The sequence below is a fragment of the Archocentrus centrarchus genome, chromosome 13 (assembly GCF_007364275.1).
Source record: "Archocentrus centrarchus isolate MPI-CPG fArcCen1 chromosome 13, fArcCen1, whole genome shotgun sequence".
NCBI lineage: Eukaryota > Metazoa > Chordata > Actinopteri > Cichliformes > Cichlidae > Archocentrus > Archocentrus centrarchus.
The window spans coordinates 17,304,966-17,331,015 of record NC_044358.1 but is presented as its reverse complement, the minus strand read 5'-3'; the positions used below and the strand labels follow the sequence as shown (position 1 = coordinate 17,331,015).

At 40.0% G+C, this 26,050-nt stretch overlaps 3 protein-coding genes across 3 annotated transcripts; 2 read left to right on the top strand and 1 right to left on the bottom strand.

Moving 5' to 3' along the window:
* Window positions 1-3,168: 3,168 nt before the first annotated feature.
* On the bottom strand, window positions 3,169-4,095 carry LOC115790380 (olfactory receptor 1500-like). Its single transcript, XM_030744218.1, has one exon. It carries the CDS (start codon window positions 4,093-4,095, stop codon window positions 3,169-3,171), a length of 927 nt encoding a protein of 308 aa, XP_030600078.1.
* A 9,765-nt stretch (window positions 4,096-13,860) lies between these two features.
* On the top strand, window positions 13,861-16,130 carry LOC115790379 (olfactory receptor 10A6-like). Its single transcript, XM_030744217.1, has 2 exons — window positions 13,861-14,814; window positions 15,891-16,130. The coding sequence occupies exons 1-2, from the start codon at window positions 13,861-13,863 to the stop codon at window positions 16,128-16,130; spliced, it is 1,194 nt and encodes a 397-aa protein (XP_030600077.1).
* Window positions 16,131-21,631: 5,501 nt separating this feature from the next.
* LOC115790378 (olfactory receptor 2AT4-like) lies at window positions 21,632-22,606 on the top strand. The gene has a single exon (XM_030744216.1). It carries the CDS (start codon window positions 21,632-21,634, stop codon window positions 22,604-22,606), a length of 975 nt encoding a protein of 324 aa, XP_030600076.1.
* Window positions 22,607-26,050: the final 3,444 nt, after the last annotated feature.

The window sequence follows — 26,050 nt, the reverse complement described above, 5'->3', positions numbered from 1 at the left end:
CAATGGGGGTGGGGGTGGGGGGGTTGAAACATGACGGTGTCTGTGACACAAAATAAACTTCTACAATGTTTTTTGTGTAAAAATCTGCCCGACTTATCAAGATGTTGCTGTTTATATCTGGTCTTGCTGGTCTAACGCCCAGGTTGCCAGTTGTCGGTTGACTGGGTTTAAGTCTGGAGATTGAATAGGTCAGTCTAAAACCTTCCACTCTTTGAACTCCTTTGAACTCCTTTGAAGTCTTGACAGTGTCATTATTTTGCTGCATGATGAAGGATCTCCCAATCAGTTTATCTTTAAATTGACAGACAAAATGTTTCTGTAGACTTCTGAGTTTATTGTACTGCTGCCATCACGCATGACATCATCAATGAAGATTAATGAACCTGTCCCCAGAATGGAAGCCCAAACCATGACATTAACTCCACTGAGTTTCACAGATGAGCTCGTATCTTTGGGATCATGAGTAGCTCCTCTCTCTCTCTGTACTTTCAGTCACCTTGGTAAAGGTTAATCTTTGTCTCATCAGTCCATAAAAACTTTGTCCCAAAATTCCTGACGCTTCTCTCTGTACTTCTTGCCAAATTCAAGCTTGGTCTTCCCATTTTAGTGTCTTCCTTTATGGCACTTACAGTGTTTCTGTTATAAACTGCTGTTGCTTTCCTTGGTTTGCCTGTTCAAGATCTGTTACTTAGTACACCAGTGAAAAATTTATTCTTCAGGACACTCCAAACAGTTGTATTGACTATGGCTAATGTTTGTGCTGTGGTTCTGATTGATATTTCATCTTCTCTCAGCTTCATAGTTGCTTGATTTTCACCCATAGACAGCTCTCTGGTTTTCAGGTTGGTTACTCTTCTAACTCTAAGTCTGCACATCTGCATATCTGCATATCTGATCCTGAGCACATCAGTCAGTGGTATTGATTGCTTGAATAATCAGTGGAACAGGGCACACCTAGACAACAAAACACACCTCTCAGTCACAAATTCTAATACTTTTGCTCACAAGAAACCTTCAGACCAAGGTTTTCATTGTTAACAAAAACCAACGAAATAACAAAAAATAAAACTGAAAAAACATTTTCGATACCTGAAATAAATAAATCTAAAGTCGCCCCTTGCTATATCCCAGTTCACTTACTGCAACTTCACTGTATTGTGGGTTTAAAAAAAATAAAAATAAAATTAACTCTGTAAATATGTATGTATAATATGTATAAATATGTTCATCCTCAGACGAAGAGATACACCTACGTCTGTAGCAGAAATAGAAGTTATGATCAAGGTCAAAGATACTGCACCATCTGATGAAATGCTGATGAAATAGTCCCTTCACAAGAGCTGTAATGGTCTTCTTAGCTGTGCAGTACTGTATGTTCAACACATAATCATCACCTTCATCTCCTTAAAATATATATAAACAATAAAATAAATAAATGCTGCTACTTTGCAGATTTACGCATATTGCGGGGGTCTCTGGAATGTAACCCCCACGATAGGTAAGGGATGATAACTGAAAGGGACTGTATTGTAAGTTTACAAAACTAAATAAAACAAACTGAAATTATAGATAAAACGAACTTTGTTTTCGTGTTTGCCAGTTTCTTTAAAAGCCTTGTGGACAGCTATGAAATAATTTTTTCTGCTCTAGCAGTTTTATTTGGGAGCGTCATGTGTCACCTTAGTGTGCGTGATTGTGATTAACCTGTTCACTCCTGGAATGGGTGTGAACAAAGTGAAAAAAACAACAACAAAAAACTAGAGAGACAATTATGTTTGCAGCCAAAAAAAAAAAAAAATAATGACCACAAAGAAGGAGGGGTATTTGAGCTTCAGTTTGTTCTTCTTTAAAATGTTTCACTGTGTTCTGATGTTAAACACTACATGGAGCTAATGCTAATCTACCGCACTGAAGCTAGACTTGTATATAGTACTGGGCAGTACAATTTATTCTTGAGAGAAAGATTTTTTTATTAATATTTTTAGATTTTTGATATACATATGTTTGAGATAAGAGTTTATTGGGAGTATAAGTTTTTTGGATTTTTCTTTATGTTGTTCCTTGTTGATGTCTCATGGTATTTAGCATATAATGCTGCTATCTTGTGAACAGTTGGTTGTTGACTACAAATTCTTTTTAATGTTATAATTTATTGAGGTCTTATTACACAAGTCATTCTTGCACCTTGAATCTTGCACCTGACAAAGTATGAACAATCAATACTAAAACTAATGAAAAATAAACTAAAACTGAGCCTTAAACAAAAAATAAAAACTAATAAAATGAGCAAAACCACTCTAAAAACTAATTAAAACTAACTGAATTAGAGAAAAAAAAGTAAAAATGAAATAAAACTAAACTATAATGTAAAATCCAAAACTATTATAACCCCGCTTCAGACAAAAGGTGCTATCTTGTGAACTATGTATCAGATCCAGATGTAAATACTGGAAATAAAAGCTGAGATGTTGATCTTTTGTCTCAAATTCATAGTTTAATGTCAAAACCCAAAATTTTCAGTCTACAGCAAAAATAAAGGGATTGGCCTCACTGTTCTACTACTTAAAGACCAGAGTGTGCTGTGAAGTTGAAAGCATGGCCAAAGCATGGCCAGGAGCACACTTGCTGACATTCAACATGCAGTTCCATTGTAACGTCCTGATGTATATGTAGGGAAGTGGCTGTGGTGTGTGCCATTATGCACTGCACAGACCAAAGAGTTTTTTGGTCATGCTCTAGTCACCAGATTTGTCTCCCTTTGACTTTTTTTTTCACTTTCCCAAAAAGAAGTAGAAGTTGAAGGCTTGCCATTTGAGATAGACAGAACACACACACACACATACACACACACACACACACACTGGTACAATGGTAATATTATGAGATTACCTTGAATTGGCGATTTTGTCTCCTATTGAATTTTTGATGTAAAACCCAAATATTTTTAGTCTACAGCAAAAATAAAGCGATTGGCCTCTCTGTCCCAAAGCTTTGGGAGGAGAGTGTACATGGATGCAGGACTAGACAGCAACAATACACAGATCAAAACAATCATGTTTAGAATAAAATGCATACATTACATTATTCCAGCACAGCGTTTAGATGATAAAATGAAGGAACTTTTACAAGAAAGTGTACTCACAGTTAACAAAACTCTAGTCAGAGATGTTAACCTTTTTTAAATACTTTAAAGATCTTATTTTTAATTTCTTTTGTCCTAAGAGAGTACACAAAGGGATTTACGAGAGATGGACCGAGGACGGTCCAAATCAACAAACCCTGACGTTCCTCAAGAGTTAACACCACACCTACTCTTGTCAAGGCAATGAGAACAAATAAAGGACAGTAATAACATGTTACAATGATCAAATGACTCACACAAGTGCTTCCCATTTTTGTTTTGTCCTTAAGGGATGAAAATTTTATGAAAAATCCAATCACAAAGTATGAAAGGCAAATAAAAATGAAGGTAAAAAAAAAGAAAAATGACAATATGATGGCACCTTCATTGAAAGAACTGTTGGGATCGATACAGGTGGTTCGTATGACAGCAGCATAGTCACAGAAAGCGTACCTCAGCCTGGAGCTGCAGTGAGGAAGTCGAACCAGATTTGCAGATAAAACAGCCACATAAACACAAGTACCAACCCAGAGCATACATGCAAGAACAACAGTACGTGTGTTTGTTAAATAAGTGTGGTATTGAAAAGGAAACATTATAGCAATTAATCGATCCAATGCCATAATTGCTAAAGCAAACAGCTCCATCACCATTCCCAATTGGAATACAAACATTTGAATTAAGCATTCTACATAGGATATGGTATTAACACCAGCGATCAGAACCCCAATCATTGTTGGACTGGAACTGGAGGTGTACACGATATCAACAACAGCAAGGTTACAAATGAGAAGATACATGGGTTTATGTAATCTCTTGTCAGAAATAATGAAGACAATATTTACCATATTGGCAAGAACAGCTAGTAGATAGGTTACCAGCATAACGACACCAACTGCAACAGGTCTTCTAACTGAGTCAAAACCACCTATAATGAAGTGTGTTACTTTGATTGAAGCATTTTGTAAAGACATGTTTAAATGCGTTTGAAGAAGCAGAAAAAAACAAAGAAAACCACTCGTCTCAATGCAAAGAATGGTGAAAAATATATTATATATATATGTATATACACAAGCAATTGTTATCAGAGTTCACAAAGATGTCTCTGAGCCCACTCAAACAGCTTTGTGTTTACCAGACAATATCTAAGCCTATGCTTTTAAAGCTTGCAATGACAGTAAATTTTAACTGGCCAGCACCCTCTTCCAATCACACTGGATATAAAAATGGGCAGTTCCCATATTGCAAAAGAATGATGTGATCCTCTGCAATAGCAGGACAAGGGTAGAATAGCAGACAATAATTTTTAATGCTTATTGACAGTAATTTGAACTACAGCGCTAAAGGTTATCATGGAGCCTCACTGCGGTCAAACAGGAGAAAACAGAAAAGCTTTTGGTTTAATTTTCCATACTCCTGAATTTATAAAAGTGCAAACCTTTTTGCTATCGGTGCACAGAACTAGAGTGTTACAGAATTTAAGCTAAACATTCAGTGCATAGAAGAAATAGCATTAATTCAATTCAATTCAATTTTATTTACATAGCGCCAAATCACAACAGTCACCTCAAAGCCCTTTATATTGTAAGGTAAAGACCCTACAATTACATGTCAACTTAATTGACAGATGCGGTTGATGTGGCCGGTGAATACTCTTAAGTACGCTTTTTATGAGGATTGATCACTGAGTTTAGGGATGAACCCTTTAACTCAGGGCGATCCCCGCTGAAGCGCTGGTTTCCTGTCCGTACAAGCTGCGAACAGCTGGTTAAGACTTAGGATATCACTGCAGAGTCGGCTAATCAAAGGAACTTTGATCAGCTGGCTTTCTACCTTAACTCCACGACTGTTTGTCCTATCAGAAAAATTCAAATGGTTCCTGCCCAGAAATTGCACGTCGCAGCCATATAGTGGTATTATGGCATTTGTTGCCAGAAGTTCAGGGTAATAGAAAGATATTTGAGAAATGTATATAGCAACAATTTTAATCCCTATTATGTATAATTTATATTTACATACAGCTTGTAATAGTTTAGCAAACCTGAGTAACTCAATCAGTAGACTGTAAATTGAGCAAAGTTTTACATGGCAAGCTAATGCTATTAGCTTTAGCAAGCTAATGCTAATTAGCCTCCATCCTCGCCCCCACCCCACAACACACATGCGCGCCTGGCTGAAATTTTTTTCTGACTAGAACCCTGCAGAGTGCAGAGCATTGCACTGTCTGACTGAAAAGTATTGCACATTGAGATCAGACCCCATTGTGTGCATTTATACATGGGGTCTACTGCTGTTGGTCTACCAACAGCTGGGAAGAACAACCTAAATCTTTTCTTCATTAACCATGGGTGCCACATCCTGTTACTGAAGGAGCTGCTCAGTGCTGTCATGGTAGGCTGCATGGGGTAGGAGGTGTTCTCCAATGCCTCTTTTCCACTAGTACCTACTCAACTTGACTCTACTCGGTTTTTAGGGTTTTCCATTCAATACCAGGTACTCCAAGGGTACTAGTGGAAAAGAGACATAATGAAGATTACACCTTAGCCATCATTCTCCTGTTGATCAGTCCCTCCACTGCGTCAAGAATGCATCCCAGTGGACTGCTGGCTCTCTTCTTCCAGGTTGGGTGGGGTTTTTTTTTTTTTTTTTTTTTTTTTCTTCCACCTTCCTGGTCTTACCCCCCCCACCCACACACACACACACACACGTAGGGTGTAGGGTTGAGAGGCTGCGTGCAGAGTCACGTGGCCACTTGCATCTCCTTTTTAATTGCACTATAGACATTATAATTCACAACACATGCACACATACTACACGATACATATAGGACCTTTGGGGCAGGCATGTTACACAGAGGTTGATGAGGGGCGGCCGCTGAGGTGGCCCCATTCAGATCCTCATTTCTGTCTGTCCCCAAATTTTATTTGCATTTTAGACATGGAGGGTTTTTGGGGGGCAGTGTGGGCGAGCACTGACGTCCAGCAGTTGGTGCTTGTGGCACAACTGCCCCCTCAATTTTAACTGCACCCTATACAACTCATTCATTCACAACATAAACACATACACTTATAAGTTGGGCGGGGGGAGGGGGGGTGGGCCATCTCACACCCCGATTTCTTATGCCTCGCCCGGGGTCGGGGTCGGGTGGTTCCTTGGGGACCGGGCTGGCGGCATCTTGGGGTCACTGTTGGCCCTGGGGTGGTTTCCGCTCCCATCTTCAGAGAGTGGGTAGCTATGGATGAATGTGTGTCTTTGTATTTGTCACAGTCTTCGTGAGTATGGGTGGGCAAGTGAATATGGTGTATCTATGTTTATATGTGTGTGGGAGAGTGTGTTTGTGTATAAATGTGTACATGGGTGTGCTTGCCGGTGTGCGTGTGGTTGTATGTTTGGCTGGACCTGGGTCTGGGCCGGTGGCTTGCCTCCTGACCGCTCCTTGCTGGTTGCCTCTCCCCCCCTGCCCCCCTGGGGTGTGGGTACCTCCTGGTTCCTGGGTGGGGCCGGATGTTCTGATGTGGGTGGTGACCTGCTCCCCTGGGGGCTGCGGCGCGGGGCTGCGTTGGCTTCTTCGGCGTGGGGGGGGGCCCTGTGGGGGCTCGGGCGGCCCTTGGGTGCCGGGGGCCCTGGGGCCCTGCTGCCGGCCATGCGGGGGGCTGGCCGCTGGGGTGGGGCCGGCTTCTCGTTGCCTCGAATGCTCTGGTGCCCTTGCTCCTTAGCAGCTGGGACTCCATCTGAGACCTGCGTCCTCCGTCTGCTGGGAGGGGTGTACGGTTGTCTTTGGAATGAGTGGCCGCGGGTCTTCGTAGGTCTTGATGGGCTGCTGGTGGCCTGGGCTTCCTGGGATTCTCTTTGCCTGCCTCTGGGTTCTGATGGGCGGGGCTGCGGCTTTCTGCCTTCATGGGTAAGTACATTTCATGACACAAACACATATACCCACATAATGACACAAAATGGTTGGTTTGTATAACTATTCTTCTTTTATTTTTATTTATTTATTTATTTATTTTTTTCCCCACACAATCTTTAATTTTGCAGATATTGTCAATATCTTAAGTTTAACAAGTGGCTAACTATTTGGTTTACTTACTAGCACTCTTTCCTGTTTCTATTTTTTTTTGTTTTCTATCCTTTTTTTCCCCTTTCTTCTTCTTCCTCTTTCCCTTTCTCTTTTCTTTCTTTTCTCTTTTCTATTTCTTAAGCCTGTCATTTCTGGCACAATTTGATAAATAGCATGTTAAAAATAATTCAAATAAAATAAAGGATTACACAGTAACAAGAGGAGCCTATAGAGAACCTATAGAGCTCATCTTGAAATAGCAAATATGTTTGGCACAACAATGCATTCAGATCACAGTTCTGTTTGCAAGATCTGCCAGACATGACAGGCAAAAAAAAAAAAAAAAAAAGAAAAAAAAAGAATGCATCCCAGAACAGACGTGGTCTTTTTGATCAGCCTGTTCAGTTTCTTTCTGTCCTCAGCAGAGATACTGCTGCCCCAGGAGACCACACAATAAAAGATGGCTGATGCCACAGTCATAAAAGGTCTTGGCAGATGTAGCCTGTTCCGTCCTTTCTTGTAAATGACATTTGTATTGTTAGTCCAGTCCAGTTTATTGGTCAGATGAACACCCGGGTACTTATGTAAATCCATAATCTCAGTGTCCATCCCCTGTATGCTCACTGGTGCAAGTGGAAGATTTAGTTTTTTTTTAATAATTTCATAAACATACATGTAAGGCCAATTTGAAATGTTTCCAAATAGTAAACATGCATTTAAACATGCATTTGCATTTAAACTGTTGGTCAGATAAAACTGAAGAAGTTTGAACTGCAAAATTATGAATAGCATTTTTTTATTGCTCTCTGACATTTAACAGACAAAAAGATTATGAAGTTCCAAATAAATAAAATAATGACTGAATTCTTCTTTTGGCTGTTCAATTTAGCAGGATGGAATCATCACCTACTGTAGGCCAGGCCACACCAGGACCTCCTGTGTTGCAGTTTGATGATAGTTTTAGCTTCACAGCAGCCATATATTTTTGACGCTCAGGTGAGCAAAGGGTCCGAACTGTCAACTGGTGAAGGGTGAGGATGCTCGACCAGCCTGGCATGATCAAACATACAGCAAGGGTGCCTTAGGAGTATCTGGCAGAGGCCATGGAGCTGAAAGGTCACCTCTAACAGAACTTTCCAGGCAGAACTGGCAATGGAACAATGAGTCCAAGTAGACCATGTTCCACACCTCCATTGTTATGAAAGGTGGTTGATGTTTTTCATCCTATCGAGCTTGGTTATTTTATAAAGAACCATGCATCTAACAGGCTTAATTTAAAAGCCATTTTCCAAAACTATCCTTGATTAGCTGAAATATTGTAACCAAGTGGCACTGTGTAAAATATGTGAAACAACCACTCTGTGGCCTACTCTTGTTTGTGTTTCTGTTGTTGGTCCTTCAGCATGGAGCGTGGAAAATGATACAGTAGACAGACTACTTTTGTACACTATAGTAAAACCGACTGTTGCAAACACCTGTCCACTGTAGCCACTTTTTTGATATTTGTTACATTTTTTCCCCTTTGTGGCGACCCAGTTTACCTTCCTGTTCAAAGGCCACCTTACAAACACATTGTGCTGTCAACATCAGGCTATGCACTGCTGTGTTTTTTTTTTTTTTTTTTTTTTGCACAGGTTGCATGCCCAGAATCCTTCAGTCTGTGTAGGCAAAGACCCATGTAAACAGACACTAACACAGTAATGAGTATTCCACTTACCCCTAATCTTGGTGGGTTTGCTGCAACCTGGTGGCTGTTAAGAGTTAGGTAGAAAGGTCACTCGTGCTAATCCATTGTGATGGTCATTATTACTCTTTAATACTTGCAGGGAGGAAAAAATATTTTTCCTTTTGAGCTGACATTCCCTTTATTGTATTCCTTAAAAAAATAAATGGGTTCTCAAAAGAGAAAATTTGTGATGCTTGAAAAGCTTTTATTTTCCCCTTATTTGTAGCTATACCAGTAGAGCAATATATCAGTATTTTAGTGGGTTTTTCTTCAGTCCACCTCGCTGATCATGGCCGAATATCTCAAAAAGACAGGGATTATCAAACCTTTCACTTTCAGGTCTCACAGACTAATTTGATGCAGACATTCAACAGGATGAACTTTGATTCTGAAAGCTTAAATTGAAAATAACTGTCAAGACTGTAACTTTTTCAGTGATTTCAGATTTATGGCCAAATATCTGCAAAATTAAAGACACCCATAATACTGCATATACTGCTAATTAGCAAGAGTAAACATTTTAATATAAAAAGATGACTATTGAGCTGAGCATCAATATATAAACACTTATGTGTCAATACATGAAATGAAATGAACATAATATATATGAAATTCAAAAGAACCAGGATTCATAATTAACTTTTATTTAAAACATATAGATGTTAACAATTGCTGTCTGTGCAGATAGGATACATAAAAACATATATAGAGAGATACCCTACGATCATTATAGTAATAGGGAAATCATTCACAAGTAGATAATTTCCCTGTGATCATAAGTGGCATATTTCTGATTACTTATTTGAGAAAGGCCATTGGCCATTGGAATAATTCAAAATAGCTGCTCAAGATGTCAACTCTAAAGGATGATTTTATTTTATTTTTTTAGCATAGGCCAAATCTGTTTGTTCTTTTTGAATGAACACACTGCCAAATCATACATGGTTGAGCAGGTAGAAGTTAATCTTAGAAGTCTGAATTTACCCAGAAACATCTTTGTACTAGGGCACTGAGGTGTTGTAGTTGTAGTAGTAGCAGTGGATGGATGGATGGATGGATGGATGATCAGCCTGGAGGAAGCAGGTGTGTCCTCCACTACAGCTGCCCTTGTGCTGCTCTTGAGGCCTATTTATCAAAGAAGACAATCAAAGATATTTCATATTATAGCTGATATAACCTCCACGATGGACTCCTCAAACTCCTAACTGCCTACCAAACTCTCAACTATTGATCCAAGAAGCTGGTTTAGCATTTAGAGCAGATTGTCTACCAATCAGAAGATCGCCAGTTTGACCATTGGTCTTCCTGTGTTGGGAAAAATACTGAACTCCAGATTGCCCCAATACATGCTTTGGAGTTTGTGTGTGTTCATGATAGTTAAAAATCACTGTGTATGAATAAAATTTGTAGTATATATATATATATATATATATATATATATATATATATATATATATATATACCTACATACACACATACACACACACCACTAGGTGAAATTATAATACAGAAAAACAATTATTTGCCTACTGTCTAAACTGGATAAGCTATTAGATAGCTGCAACTTAATTGATGGGGTCTGTAAATATTGTAGGAACAACTCAGTGAATCGCACAGGACTTGGTTATATGCATCATAGTGCTGTGAAGGTAGTAAGAGGATAATCTCTTGGCCTACACTGTACTGTGCAGTTGCAGTTGTCATCTGACCACAGGAGCGTCATGTAACTTGTAGACACATGCAATACATGATTTGCTAAATCTGACCCATCAATATTCATACACTTTCACGGCAAATGTATCATGAAAATATTGTGCATTTTATTTTAAAAATTAAATAAGTTTTGGCGACCTGTTCAGGGTGTACCCTGCCTCTCGCCCTATGACAGCTGGGATAGGCTCCAGCCCCCCCGCGACCCTGAACAGGATAAGCGGAAGCGAATGGATGGATGGAAATAAGTTTTGGCTTATAGTAAAAACAAAAACAAACAAAGAAAACTCCATAAAAATCAAGAGTATAGCCAATGAAAATGACCCAGTGTATGAAATTATGTGGGAAAACAAATGATTTGCTAGGCTGGAAATGGTCATAGTAAGTTTTGAAAGTGGCAAATCAGGTATTTTCAATTGGATGGTGCCATAAATCCATTTGGGAAAATAAAACACTCCACACATTTTGGCGCTTGCACCCACTTTTAAAAGCTTGTTACTCTTATCTGGTGTAGTATTCTTTGATCAGAAAAATCTCTTCACACAGACCAGGCCTTTGTGTAAGTTTCTCAGTTTTCAAGTCTCATGAGTGCTGTTGTGTTCAGCTGTTGGTTAACAATGAAAAAGTTTCATCTTAGGGCCAAAGAAACATGTTTGCTTCAGACCGCTGATACTCAGAGGCAACAGCACAAATGAGCTCCCTGATGGAGCTAATTAGCGTCTTGTGTCAATAGTTGTCTCACGTGTGTAATTAAAGTGTGAGTCTTCTATGTTTGTTTTTGCTCCTCAGTGAATTCTAATCTCAAAGGACTCTTATGCAACATTGTTTTGACCTGAACTGCCATGGTTATTTTTGAGTTTGTGAACTCTTGAAAGTAACTAAATATTAGTTCCCTTTTGTTTGAGTTCAATAGAACAGCTGAAATGTGAATGCTGTGGATGGATGGACCAACAACAAATCAACTGAAAATAAATAATAAGATAATGTAAAAAACAACAACAAAAAAGAAACAAACAAACAAAAAAAACCACCTCAGTATGTCTGTAATGATAGAGGCACCCTAAGATAGTGTCTTAAATATAAAATGTTTTAAATTACTATTTTCTTATTTTTCCACTTCTACAGAGTATATCTGACAAAGTCTTCATATAAAAAGAACTACACACTCAACAAAGTTGTTTAAAGGTAATTTTGACTGAGAGCTGTTTTAGCTCTGTTAAAAAAAAATTAAACAGGGTTAGGGTTGAATCACCTTCTGTCTAGAAATAATTATCATCCTTCTCCTAAATCATCTATACACCTAATCTTAAATCACATTAAAAAACACAAGAAAGCACAATGTTGTATATTGTATTTTAATTCCATTAAGTGGGCTTAAAATTTTGTGCATGTCATGTGCTTATATGACCCTGGGGATTATGCTATGAAGGAATCCATGATGTGTGATTAGAGACCATCATTAAACACAGGGGATATCAGCACTTGTACCTCAGTATCAATTTAGGGGCACATTGGGGTTATGTTAAGGTGCAGTTGTTTACTCCTGTGGGATTTATAATCCATTATTTTTAGAATTAATTAGCTGTAGTTGAGAGTTCCTTGTTATGCAAAGCAAAACAGTTCTTTGTTACGCAAACAACAAACTCAAAATCTGAGTATCATTTAGAAGGTTTTTGAGAGAAAAGAACAAATATTTTTGTAACATTAACATTTTCAGAAATATTGTAACTGCCATATGGTGCTGTGGCAGGCAAGGCAGAGGACCCCAATGCAGGACCCACAAGGAAAGAACTAAATTTAAACTTAAGCTGCATTGACAAGCATAACACATATAGCAGTACTGGACAGGTGCCAGCAGTACAAAATACTAACCCGTTTGAAACTTAACTAGCAGATGAACATGACCTTAGCACACAGCAAGGAAGACAACAACTACAATGATGAGGACATGACAAGGAACACAGGAAAAACTGAGGGTTTTAATACACTAATGGAAATTAGGGTGAGTGGAGACAGGTGAATCAGATGAAACTAATGACACAAAGGAAGCAAAACCAAATACAAAGCACAGCGAACAAGGGAAATAAAACAGGAAATGACCAATGATGACACACACGTAGACTTGAAAGAAAAAAAAAGAAAGAAAAATCATAAACACAGAGAGATACAAAAATACAGCCACCCATATCATGAGACAGATAAGGAAAACTAAACTCCAAATACTACTTGATTTTAGTCACAAAATGTCCAAAAGCATATAAAGGCTCTTCCAGGTGGGAAATAGCCAAAAAAAAACAAAAAACTTAGGACATCATAATAATTTTGTGTACTTTTACAAAGTAGAACAAATTGGCTCTGTAAGATAAGCTCATGAAACTGTAGTTTGAGAAAAGGAGAACTCACAGGTCATCAGAAATCAACCACAGTACAGATGCACCTGCAGGATGCTGGCCTTCTAAAACAACATAAACAGAAGCACTCCTGAATGGCCAGTAGTGTTTGAGGAAGCAGTGTATGAATTTTGTAGTCCCTATTATAATGGTACATAAACAGAACAACACTCAAATCAAAAATAAGAAAACAAACCAAAACATTGACAACAACACTGTATAATTCAGCATGTTACATAATCAATACAGTGAGCAAGGACACTGATAATTTTACTGATTGTAGAGTAATTGGTGAAGGTCCTTCTCTTTTCCTAATAAATAAATAAATAAACTGACATTAATGTGGATCTGACTAAATGAATATTGAGCACTGATTGATCCACAGAGAATACAAAGTTGGCCTGTAACACAGCTTCATCACAAGGTCGTACTGCAAGAAGCCTTTTTAAGCGGAGAACCAGCAGGCAACACAGCAGGGTATTCTCCCTGCTGTGTATGAGAAAGGTACATGTAATCGAAGCTAATTAAAGTTTTATTCATGCTTATGTCTATATATATTGTTAAGGATTCACCATAAAATTAAATGTCTATTTGTTGCATGCAAACAGGTATAATCTAAAGACTCTGCTAAATAAAATAAATGAAAACAGGATTTTAAAATTATAATTTATTACAACAATATAGATGCATGAAATAGTTTGATATGGTTTAGACAGTTGGATAACAGTTGGATAAACTGGATCATTACATGCTGCACTGTACTGTGAGTTTCAATGTCATCATGTAAATGAGGCTTAACTGTTTTATCTCAAGCATTGTATGTTTACCAGTGTTTTCAGGAAGTTCCTGACCCGTCATGGCTCAGCGAAATCAAAGCATTGTGACTGAGTTCATCCTTACTGGATTCCCTGGACTTCATCAAGAGTACTATGGTCTTGTCTCAGCTGCATTGTTTTTAGTATATTTGGTAACTATGATTGCCAATGCTACAGTTATTTTTTTATTTGCAACTGACCGCAGCCTTCATAAGCCAATGTATTATATCATTCTAAATCTGAGTGTATGTGACGTTCTCTTTAGCACAACCACTTTACCCAAGATCATAACCAAATATTGGTTTCAGTCAGGGAGCATTTCATTTACTGCCTGTTTTGTCCAGATGTACTTTGTTCACTATCTTGGTACAGTTAATTCTTATATTCTCTTTCAGATGGCTTTAGACAGGTATTTGGCTATCTGCCATCCTCTCAGATATCCACATCTTCTCACAAAATCTAATATTTTAATTCTGAGTATTACTGCATGGATCATTGCAAAGGCAAGCCCTCTAATGTTAGTTATAAGGGCATATCCTCTTCCTTACTGTGCTTCAAACATAATCAATCACTGCTACTGTGATCATATTGGCATAACAACATTGGCATGCACTGATAGGGCACCTTATGCAATTCCTGCTTTTGTAATTGCAATGCTTGCACTACTGGGGCCTCTGGCATTTATTATTTTCTCATATTGCTCTATAGTCATAGCAGTTTTCAAGATAGCAAATGTGCAGGGTCGCCTGAAATCACTGTCCACTTGTAGCACTCAGCTGATAATAATCACCCTCTATTATTTACCCAGATGTTTTGTATATTTAGCCAGCAATGTTGGTATTACATTTAGTGCTGATGTGCGAGTAGTGATCATCATGCTGTATAGCCTTGCCCCCCCAATGATCAATCCACTCATATACTGTTTAAGAGCTAAGGACATGAGAGAAAGCTTATTGAAACTATTCTGCAGACGAACCGTTCCACAAAAAGCACAGGTTGCAACTATTACTTACAAATAAATAACATTTCACTTAAACAGGCCTCAATTTATGCCATTCTAACAAAATGCAAAATGATTGTTGTACTGCATGAAAGACACCTTTGCTGGGCTCGTGTTAAAAAAAGAAACCTGGCACATAGTTGATGTTCAGTGTCATCTGTTACAGGGTATGTAACAGATGACACATTTGGAGGCATTTCCTATTTCCTGGCAAGTGGCTGTTTATTGCTTCTGTTGACCCAAAAAAATTATTGTTGAGATCTGCCAAGTTACTGTTGGAGCACAAAAGGAGTTCTATATTAATCAAACAGACTGAGCTTAGAACTTGCAAAGTCTCCTTTAGCTTTTCCATTTTATGCATTTGTAGACCCAACAATATAAATTTCTTCTCTCCTGTACTTTGTCTTTTTAACTCCAGAAAAACATATTTTTAAATAGAAAAATACACAAAGACAAAATCTGTACTGTCCCAGGAGAAAAAATATCACTTGAGTTTTAGAATAAATTAATTGTGTTGTCTGTGAAACAGGAAAATAATTTGGCAAGAAAACGCATGATTTCTGAACTATGATGTAATGTTCCATTTAGAGGTAATTTTTTTGTAGGGCGAGACACATTTGGAATAGTGTAAAATTATACTTCAGAAAGAGATTGAGCTAAAATAGCTTTTCAGTGGAAGAAACAAAGAAAATCATGATAAATGAATAAAAATCTGAGAGGATAGATAAAAATTACTTTCATCAAATAGAACAAACTGGCTCCAGCCAGCCAGTATGCTTCCACAACTAGCTGCTGAAACAAAACAAAAAACCCACCAGAGTCCAAACATGGGCTAAAAATAAAAAAAACAGCAGCACAAGGCCGGTCAAGAGTCCACAACCTCAGAACACTGAGGATGAAGTAGCGCAAGGGCCAAACAGTTCAGGAAGGCCAAGGCCAAGGAACAGAATGAAAAAAAAAATCAAAAACACAAGGCCAGAACAAAAAGTGACAGTACAAGGCCGGAAAACAGTCCAAAACTGAGCGGCAGAATGAGGCCGAAATAGTCCAGAAGCTCAGGGGGCCGCTCAGGCCAAGGGGCCAGACCCAAGAACTGGGGAGCCTCATGGAAATGAGGCTGATTGGAGGTCTGACCGCAGTGCCAGCAGCGGCGACGAGGCAAGAAAGGGGGCCGGCCACGATCCCAGTGGTGCCGACGAGACAGGACTGGTAGCCGGCTGCGATCCCAGCGGCAGCGACAAGACGGGACAGGGGGCCGGCTGCGATCCCAATGGTGCCAAAAAGACAAGACAAGGAGGAAGGAGGCAATGACACACCTCAGGACCAGGCTCAGACTGAGCCAGCCCCTAGGGCTCCAGACAAGGCTCGGACTGAGCAGGACCCTCAGGCGCTATACGCTTGGACTGAGCGGGATGCTTGGGCACTGGACGCTTGGACCAGTGCCCGAGCATCCCACTCAGTCCGAGTGTCCATGGACTGAGCAGGACACTCAGACGATGGACACTCGGACTGAGTGGGATGCTCGGGCACTGGACGCTTGGACCGAGCGGGACCCTCCAAATGCTCAGGCACTGGATGCGCAGGCTGGGGCAGCATTGCAGGGCGCGCAGCTGTCTCCTCCGACGACTGGGGTTGCTGTGGGGATTGTTCGGGTGAGCCTGATGGTGGTGGAGAAACCAGATGAACTACAGGTGCAAGCTGAGGCGCTGAAGGCTGTGGTCCAGGAGTTACATGCCTCACAGGAGCACAACTTACAGTCTTAAAATCTGCAGTCTCTTCATATGCCGATTTATTAGAAACAGTTTTTAGAGTATCTGTAGCCTCTGAAACCACAGTCTTATTCACAGTTCTTAGCTGTTGACTAGGGAAAAGGTCTGTTTCACTCACTGCAGGCACATTCTCTGACAGGCCGGTGCCAGCATATCGGTGCAAAACGGCAGGTGAGGGATAAGGGTTGGAGAGACCAGGTAACAGTGAATTCAGTTCCTTAATCTGTGCCTCCATATGGATAGCTGAAGAAACCCAGCCGGCAATGGTGGGCGACTGCAGTAAGAGAGGGTGACTGTTTGTTATCCCTAGCACAGTGGAAAAGCCAACAGAAATCCTTAGGGTCAGTGGAGGCATGGATCCGGGAAGAGATCCGGAAGAACCTCTGAACCTCTTCCCCAAGCTCCCTGTCCAAGAAGATGGCAGCATCAGCTGGGTCTAAAGTAGGATTATCAGGCTCCTTACAGTGAGAGTCTATTAAGTCCAGTGTGGAAGCAAGGTGTGAAGAGGAATTTAAGGGGGCAGGTTCAGCAGCAGAATTCACATTATCTTTGTCCATTAATTTGGGAGAACAGTTAATGTAAGGATGTGAATTAGAACAAAGAGTCTGTGGTTCTTTATCAACAGTCTGTGAATCAAAACAAAAAACTCCACATCTCACTGTAGTTGATGCCTGTCACATCATAACTTGCTGGTTCTGTTTTCTTTTTTCGGCGTCGATAGCTCCACCTCCGTGCCCCCGCTGTAGGTTGTGAAAGGGGAGCGGAGCTAGCAAGTGATGTGGCAGAAGGTGGGGAGAGTGGCGAGTGATCACATTGTGGTCCCTTACCCCAGCCAGGACCTCCCAGGGAGACACTAGTGCCCTGGAGATGTGGCTTGCACTCTGGGGCGAGCCACGGCTTCCACCTCACCAGTTTCTGCCAGTATGCTTCCACATCTAGCTGCCATTCACGGTGGTCTGAGTCCTTAGAGTCCATTGTTGCTACTTTCCCACTGCCGAGGAGCCGGTTCGCATGCCATTGCCCGTGCTGTTCCCAATGAACCAGCGAAACGCTTAAGAACGGCCCCGCGTTCCCGCCGTGTTTCTGTGAATTGCTCCTTTACGTATGAGCGTGGGTGGGTCCTCGTCTGGACACGGAAGCCGAAGCGCACAAACGTGGGAGAACACGCTCCCCTTTTTTGTGCTGCAAATAAGTTTTACGGTCCAAACCAAACTACTGCAGCATCTGTGTGCAGCACAGAGGGAAACACAGACAGCGATTAGAGCAAGACAACAAGTACACACTTTGTGTCCTTTTATCTGTGATATGAACTGATACAAAGTAACAAGTTCAGCCTTAGAGCCCAATGTAATTCACAGCCCTGAAAATCGCTTCGCTTTTCTCACGTAATACACATGTAATATGGTAGAAAACTTGATGTTGAGACGGCAGAGTCATGCCCTTTTGCCGCTTTCGTCACGCGTTCGTGGTTCGAGACCAGCTAGTTTGCAGGGCCGGAATTGAACCCGTTTTTCTGCCGAGCACCGAGTGTTTCGGCGGTAGAAAACCCGCCAAATGGTTCAAATTAAGGCACCGGCTCCAGAACCCTGTTGGTGGGAAAGAGGTCTGTGTGGTTGCGTCGTACTTTCACATGCGCTATGTGGCCAGGGGGTTTGGACCCGGAATGCAGGACTCAGCAGACAAAAACTGGAACTTAACATTGGTTTATTGAAAAACAAGATAAGAAAACAATAAGCTAATTACACCTAGCTGGACAGGTGCCAGAAATAAAACTAAAGACAAGACAGATGGTAGACACACAGCAAAGGGGATCAACAACAATGATGCAACAAAGAACAGACAAAAACTGAGGGCTTAAGTACACACACTAGGTATTGGAAACAGCAGGGAACAACAAATAAATCTAATCACACAGGGGAATCAAAACTAAACACAATGTACAGGGAACACAAGACTGTCAAAATAAAACAGGAAGTAACAAAACAAGACAACACAGGAAACTGATCACAAAAGTAATCTAAACATGTGATAACATGGCGAAGACACAGGTTCCAGAACCCCAAGAACACAGAAAAGCCAACAGGAATAAACCAAGCCAAACTCAAAACTATAACAAACTGAAGACCTACACAAAATAAAACTAATAAACATAATCAGAGCTATAACTAAACAGAACCAAAAGAACACAAGACACTGGGCCACCAGCCCAGGATTATGACATCCAGAAGACAAATTTATCAGTGTCTGTAGTTTGAAACTTTCAGTGGCTTTATTGCTGAAGCTTTCAGGCAACATACAAATGCCTTTCAAGCAGCTGCAGAGGTGGCAAAAGTACTGACATTCTGTACTTAAGTAGAAGTACAAGTACTTATGTTAAAAAATACTTTAGTAAAAGTCTAAGTACTGGTTCAACTTCTCTACTTGAGTAAAAGTAAAAAAGTACAGGCTCTGAAATGTACTCAAAGTAAGAAAGTAAAAGTAGTTCTTTGGAGGATGTTTCTACCTGCTATTTTTGTGTAAAACAAACCGAACCTCATTATATATTATTGTAATAACATAAAATAATATTACATGAGAATACAAATGTTATTCCAATCTAAATTTTAATCCTAATGAGTGCACTCAGCTTGAAACTGTTATGGAGGACACAAACTGTTAAAGGGAATTTAAACACAGCTCTGTTCTCTGTGTCCTCCACAGTAGAGGGTGACTGTGCCTCCACCTAAACACAGACATGAGGATACTCAGGGGTTACAGTGGGATTCAGAAGGTGGAGGAACCCTAAGATCAGCTGTAGTGGCTCTGCATGGGGAGAAGAATCACAGCTTTCTATTGTGAGCTGCAGTAAATGATGTTGAGATTCAAACTAATCTCTGCTGCACTGATGTAACCTGTAACTCTGACCATGAACACAAACACTGTGCTCCAGTTCAACACAGAGCTTTACTGTAAATACAATACAACAAGCTAACCTATTTATTACACACTAAACTGCAGTATTTTCATACAATCTTTGAATTACACAAAGTCAGCATCCTTCAGTTTATTTTCCAGTCCTTACCTTTAATTCTAATCTCTCTTCTTCCTCTCCTGTCCTCTTTCTCCATCTCTGAGTGAACTTCTCTCTCTTTGCTCTCCCTGAAATACAGCAGCTCTTCTTTTAGCTCGCAGACACACTGTATGACAAACTGCACACACTTTGTGTGTTTGCTGATATTTGTTGAGCATTTAGAAACGTTGCATTTACCTGCCACACGTTACTCCCTTCATGCTCGCTCCTCTTCAGTGGCGCTAGCTAAGCTGTTTATGTGCCGCAGCGCAACTTACGGACTCGATTATAGCGCTATAAATGATACATTAATTATATGGGTTTGCGTATTTAATCCCTTTGTACGAGATCAGCCCCGATGATGAAGGATACGCAGTACGATTGTCTCTTGTGTGTTATTATTCCTCCATTTAGGCTCAGATCGTTTGATGTTTGACGGCGCACTGACCGGAAATGCAAACTTCTCTCTGACGTGTTAAAAAGTAACGAGTCTGTTTGAAAATGTAAGAAGTAGAAAGTACAGATACTTGTGTAAAAATGTAGGGAGTAAAAGTAAAAAGTAGTCAGAAAAATAGATACTTAAGTAAAGTACAGATACCTGAAAAATCTACTTAAGTACAGTAACGAAGTATTTGTACTTCGTTACTTCCCACCTCTGAGCAGCTGAACTAGCCAGAGTACCTAAAACTATGGCGCATCAGACAAAAACCAGGAACAGACAAACACACCACCATGAGGGGACAACACAACAAAGAACAAAGAAAAACTGAGGCAATATATATACACAAGGGGTAATAATGAGACAATAGGAAACAGTTGGGAGAGAAACACAGGAAGCAAAACTAAACACACTGCACAAGGACCAAAAGCACACCAAAATATAACAGGAAGTGGCAAACACAGAGGCCAAGACTAAGACACATGAACTTGAAATCAGGACAGGAAGGTAAACAAACACTGAGACACAGCTGGCATCACACAAGCGGAGGTGAGGATAAAATGCAGAGATGAAAATAAGACAAGGGTGGACTGGATCACAAGGGAACAAACAACATGGGAGACAAAGAAAAACAGAAACCCTAGAAATCATAATGTCAAAGGTTGAGGAAAATAAACTAGAACAAAGATCATTTTAAACCAAAATCACAAAACTAAAAACCCTGTGTCCAAGAACCAGGGACCATGACAGACGCTGGCTTTCTTTAACATAAATGTGATTTTCTAACAACAACAAAAAAAAGCATTTTTGAGTGGCCATTAGCTTTTGAGAAGAGAGGTAGTGTGTGTATTTCACACTCTCTAATCTAATAGTACATATTCTTTATTAAACCTTAAAAGCAGAAACACATCAAATTGAAAATTTTTTAATTTTTGGTACTTCAGCATGTCGCACAATCGATACTTGAACAGGTACATTGTTCACAGAGTAATTGTTAAATGGCTTTCTTCTTTAAAGAAAATGAAATAAAAAAATAAACTTCCATTAATGTGGCTCTGATTGACTGAATATTGAGCACTGATTGATCCACAGAGAATACAAAGATGGCCTGTAGCACACCATCACAAGCTCGTACTGAAAGAAGCCTTTTTAAGCAGAGAACCAGCAGGCAACACAGCAGTGTATTCCCCCTGCTGTGTATGAGAAAGGTACATGTAATTGGAGCTCATTAAAGTTTTACTTGTGTTTATGTATATTGTTGAGGATTCACCATAAAATTAAATGTCTATTTGTTGCATGCAAACAGGTATAATCTAAAGACTCTGCTAAATAAAATAAATGAAAACAGGATTTTGAAATAATAATTTATAATATTAACAATATAGATGCAAGAAATGCTTTGATATAGTTTAGAGTACAATTACAGTTGGATAAACTGGTTCATTACATGCTGCACTGTACTCTGAGTTTAAATGTCATCATGTAAATGAGGCTTAACTGTTTTATCTCAAGCATTGTATGTTTACCAGTGTTTTCAGGAAGTTCCTGACCCGTCATGGCTCAGCAAAATCAAAGCATTGTGACTGAGTTCATCCTTACTGGATTCCCTGGACTTCATCAAGAGTACTATGGTCTTGTCTCAGCTGCATTGTTTTTGGTATATTTGGTAACTATGATTGCAAATGCTACAGTTATTTTTTTATTTGCAACTGACTGCAGTCTTCATAAGCCAATGTATTATATCATTCTAAATCTGAGTGTATGCGACGTTCTCTTTAGCACAACCACTTTACCCAAGATCATAACCAAATATTGGTTTCAGTCAGGGAGCATTTCATTTACTGCCTGTTTTGTCCAAATGTTCTTTGTTCACTATCTTGGTACAGTTAATTCTTATATTCTCTTTCAGATGGCTTTAGACAGGTATTTGGCTATCTGCCATCCTCTCAGATATCCACATCTTCTCACAAAATCTAATATTTTAATTCTGAGTATTACTGCATGGATTACTGCCATGACAAGCCAGTTAATGTTAGTTATAAGGGCATATCCTCTTCCTTACTGTGCTTCAAACATAATCACTCACTGCTACTGTGATCATATTGGCATAACAACATTGGCATGCACTGACAGGGCACCTTATGCCATTCCTGCTTTTGTATTTGCAATGGTTGCACTACTGGGGCCTCTGGCATTTATAATTTTCTCATATTGCTCTATAGTCATAGCAGTTTTCAAGATAGCAAATGTGCAGGGTCGCCTGAAATCACTGTCCACTTGTAGCACTCAGCTGATAATAATCTCCCTCTATTATTTACCCAGATGTTTTGTATATTTAGCCAGCAATGTTGGTATTACATTTAGTGCTGATGTGCGAGTAGTGATCATCATGCTGTATAGCCTTGCCCCCCCAATGATCAATCCACTAATATACTGTTTAAGAGCTAAGGATATGAGAGAAAGCTTATTGAAACTATTCTGCAGAAGAATCACTCCACAAAAAATGCAGGTTGCAACTATTACTTACTAATAAACAGGGGTGAAAGTAAGCAGGTATGGTCCAGTACTGCATAATCACTAAAAGATTCTGCTCCGTTGCGCAGTACCTGGAAGAGGGGGAGCGGCTGTCTGCTGTAAAGCCGTCATTCAGAACCAGTCACGGCTGCACTTTGGGTCAGAATAGATCCACTAGCAATAAGCAGCCTAAAATATGACTTAATCAGTTAATAAATAGCTTTTTTTTTCTCCTCATTTCAAATTGTTTCTGAACTGTTCATGCTATGCTGAAGCCTCAATTCTCTAGCTTCTCTCCACTTGGAGCTCAAGGCTTTCATCAATGGCCAGCCTTTAAAACATTCACCGCTACATTTAATGTCTGTCTGCTCATTACAAAATATCCCAATAAAAAGCACAGAGATTAAATAATTGTGTTTCATGTTATTCTGCTCAATTTCAACATCACAGCATGGCTTGAAAACACTGCTTATGAGTGGAGATTTCATTTACGCTACACGAGAGAACATTTGCCTCCAAAACACGGTGGTTACCAAGGGGATTGGTGTGTTCGATTTAATGGACTGCGTCATTTTACAGAGGTGGTGCACAGATGTTAAAAACCTCCAGTTTCACTGGGACAGGACGAACAATAAATCACTTATCGTGTGTGTATATACAGTGGGTACAGAAAGTATTCAGACCCCTTTAAACTTTTCACTCTTTGTTTCATTGCACCCATTTGCTAAAATCAAAAAAGTTCATTTTCATTAATGTACACTCAGCACCCCATCTTGACAGAAAAAAAAACAGAAATGTAGAAATGTTTGCAAATTTATAAAAAAAAAAAAGAAAAAAAAAAAGCTGGAATAGCACATGGTAATAAGTAACTGCCTGAAGAGGTATACCAGAGAGATAGAAGCCAGGAAAATAAACCGGATGTTCTCCACCGAACCTTCCAAGGTACACTCAGTGGCAGGGGAACAATATGTGAATAGCACCCCCACCAAGGCTGGAAATGGAGCAATACTGGAAGAGTATCTGGGAGAAGGATGAGTCACACAATACCAATGCTCAGTGGCTAGTGGATCTAAGAGCACACATACATGAGCAAGGCCCAGAAAGGGATAGGCATAGAGACCAGGGGAGCAAAACACCAGCTACTAGTAGATAGAGCAGACACTTGAGACTGTAAGACCCGACTGACCAACCTGTGCACCACCTGAGTTGACTACAAGAAAGCCTATAACTCGATGCTGCACACATGGATCCTGGAATGCCTAGAACTGTATGAGATCAACAGGACCCTAAGAGCCTTCATCAAGAACTCAGTGGGTATGTGGAGAACAACACTAGAGGCCAACTCCAAGCCCATTGCACAAGTCAACATCAAATGTGGGATTTACCAAGGAGATGCCCTGTCAGCACTGCTGTTCTGCATAGGCCTGAATCCCCTCAGCCAGATCATCAACAAGACTGGCTACGGATACCGACTACAGAATGGAGCAAACATCAGCCACCTCCTGTACATGGATGACATCAAGCTGTATGCTAAGAGTGAACAAGATATCAATTCACTGATCCACACCACCAGGATCTACAGCAATGATATCGGAATGTCATTCGGACTGGAGAAGTGTAGTCGGATGGTACAGTAACTAAGAGAAGAAAAGTAGTAACTGAGGGGATTACACTACCAGAAGGCAACATTGCAGATATTGAGGACAGCTACAAGTACCATGGAATCCCACAGGCAAATGGGAACCATGAAGAGGCCGCTAGGAAAGCTGCAACCTCCAAGTACCTGCAGAGAGTAAGGCAAGTCCTGAAGAGTCAGCTGAATGAGAAGAACAAGATCCAGGCTATCAACACCTATGCCCTGCCAGTTGTCAGATACCCTGCTGGGATAATAAGTAGGGATGGCATGATACCACTTTTTTATGTCCGATTTTTTTTAATGGTTTTAAATGCCTGGATCAATTTTACATAAGTCAATAGTCTCTCACACAACAAAATCAAAATTTTTTAGTTGTTCCACGTACAAGACTAAGGACCGGGGAGACAGAGCTTTTCAGGCAGTGGCACCAAATGTTTACCACTCCAGCTCCGTTTAGCTGACTCTGTGGTGTCTTTTAAAAAACAGTTGAAAATATTTCTGTTTTACCAGGCTTTCTGTTGACTTTATTTTTATTCTTTTTCTTTTAATATAGTAATGTTATTATGTTTTTAACATGGTGTTTTCTTTTTATATTGTGTTTTAATTATTGTACAGCACCTTTCTGTCTGTGAAAAGTGCTATATAAATAAACTTTACTTACTTACTTAGAAAAATCGCTCTATCACCTGAATCCTGTTGCTCCTATTTGAGAAGGTGATGCACTGGCTTATGGTATGTTGCAAATTTCATTAGAGCTACAACTATGGATTCTTTTAGCAACTGAGTATTCTATTTATTATTACATTGATTACCCATGTAACTGGATACTTTTTTTCTATTAACAGTTCATCTGCATATTTTAACTTCCGTACTGCAGTTTTTTCCTGTGTGAAACAAACAGGGTGGATGGAGCAGCTACAAAGTTCTCTTTTCTTTACTTACTGATCAGGTGGTTGATGAAGGACCTTCAGCTGTTTCCCAGTAAAGGTTTAATGGTTGGTTACAGGAGTGAAAAAGCTTCTTTTGGACACTAGGAAAACATGTGGTCCACTCCATCTGAGCTCACCGGCTTGGCCTCTTTGCGCTTGTGCAGACAGACTGCACGTAAAACAGCTGACAACTGTTGTTGTGCTATCAGTGTTTATGTTGAAAAACTGGGGGCTGCGTGAACGTAATCTTCGAATGCTTTATATTCACAAGCATTCACCTATAATGTTTCTACTGCAGGTCTATATTTAGTCACTAATCAGGGATTAAAGTATGAAAAATATTTTGGCGGGGAAGGGGTCCTGCGGTACCGGACGATCGCTAGTGCTAATAGGGGCGCTCGCTAACAGTATGTCCGAGAGCTTAAGTAGAGAAAAAAATAACAACTGAAATTCTCAGCACAGTGAGCACAACACACAAACACGGCAGAGGTGTGGAAAAAACAGGTCAGCGATGATTCATGTTGTGTGTTGTGGCAAGAAAGGATCCGATCACAGTGATGTTAACCTGGTTCCATTTAATGACGAACAATGTCAGTCGTTACAGCTCACATAGCGGTAACCAGTGGCAACCAACGGCAGGACAAAACAATGACATAACCCCCAGCGCGCATGCGCAAAACCCAGAACCACGGCATCTGTGAAGGCTCAATATTACTGTGTGCACACTGCACAGTCAATATTCTACATCCCCTTTCCTTAGCTAATCTCCATCATCATAAAACATTAGGCAGGTCTGCTTTTAAACCTTGAGCAGTGAACACATGCCCAACATAACTGACCTGGTTCAGTCTAAACTTGCATTTGAGAGGGTTGAGTCTTAATTTTACCTCTCTGG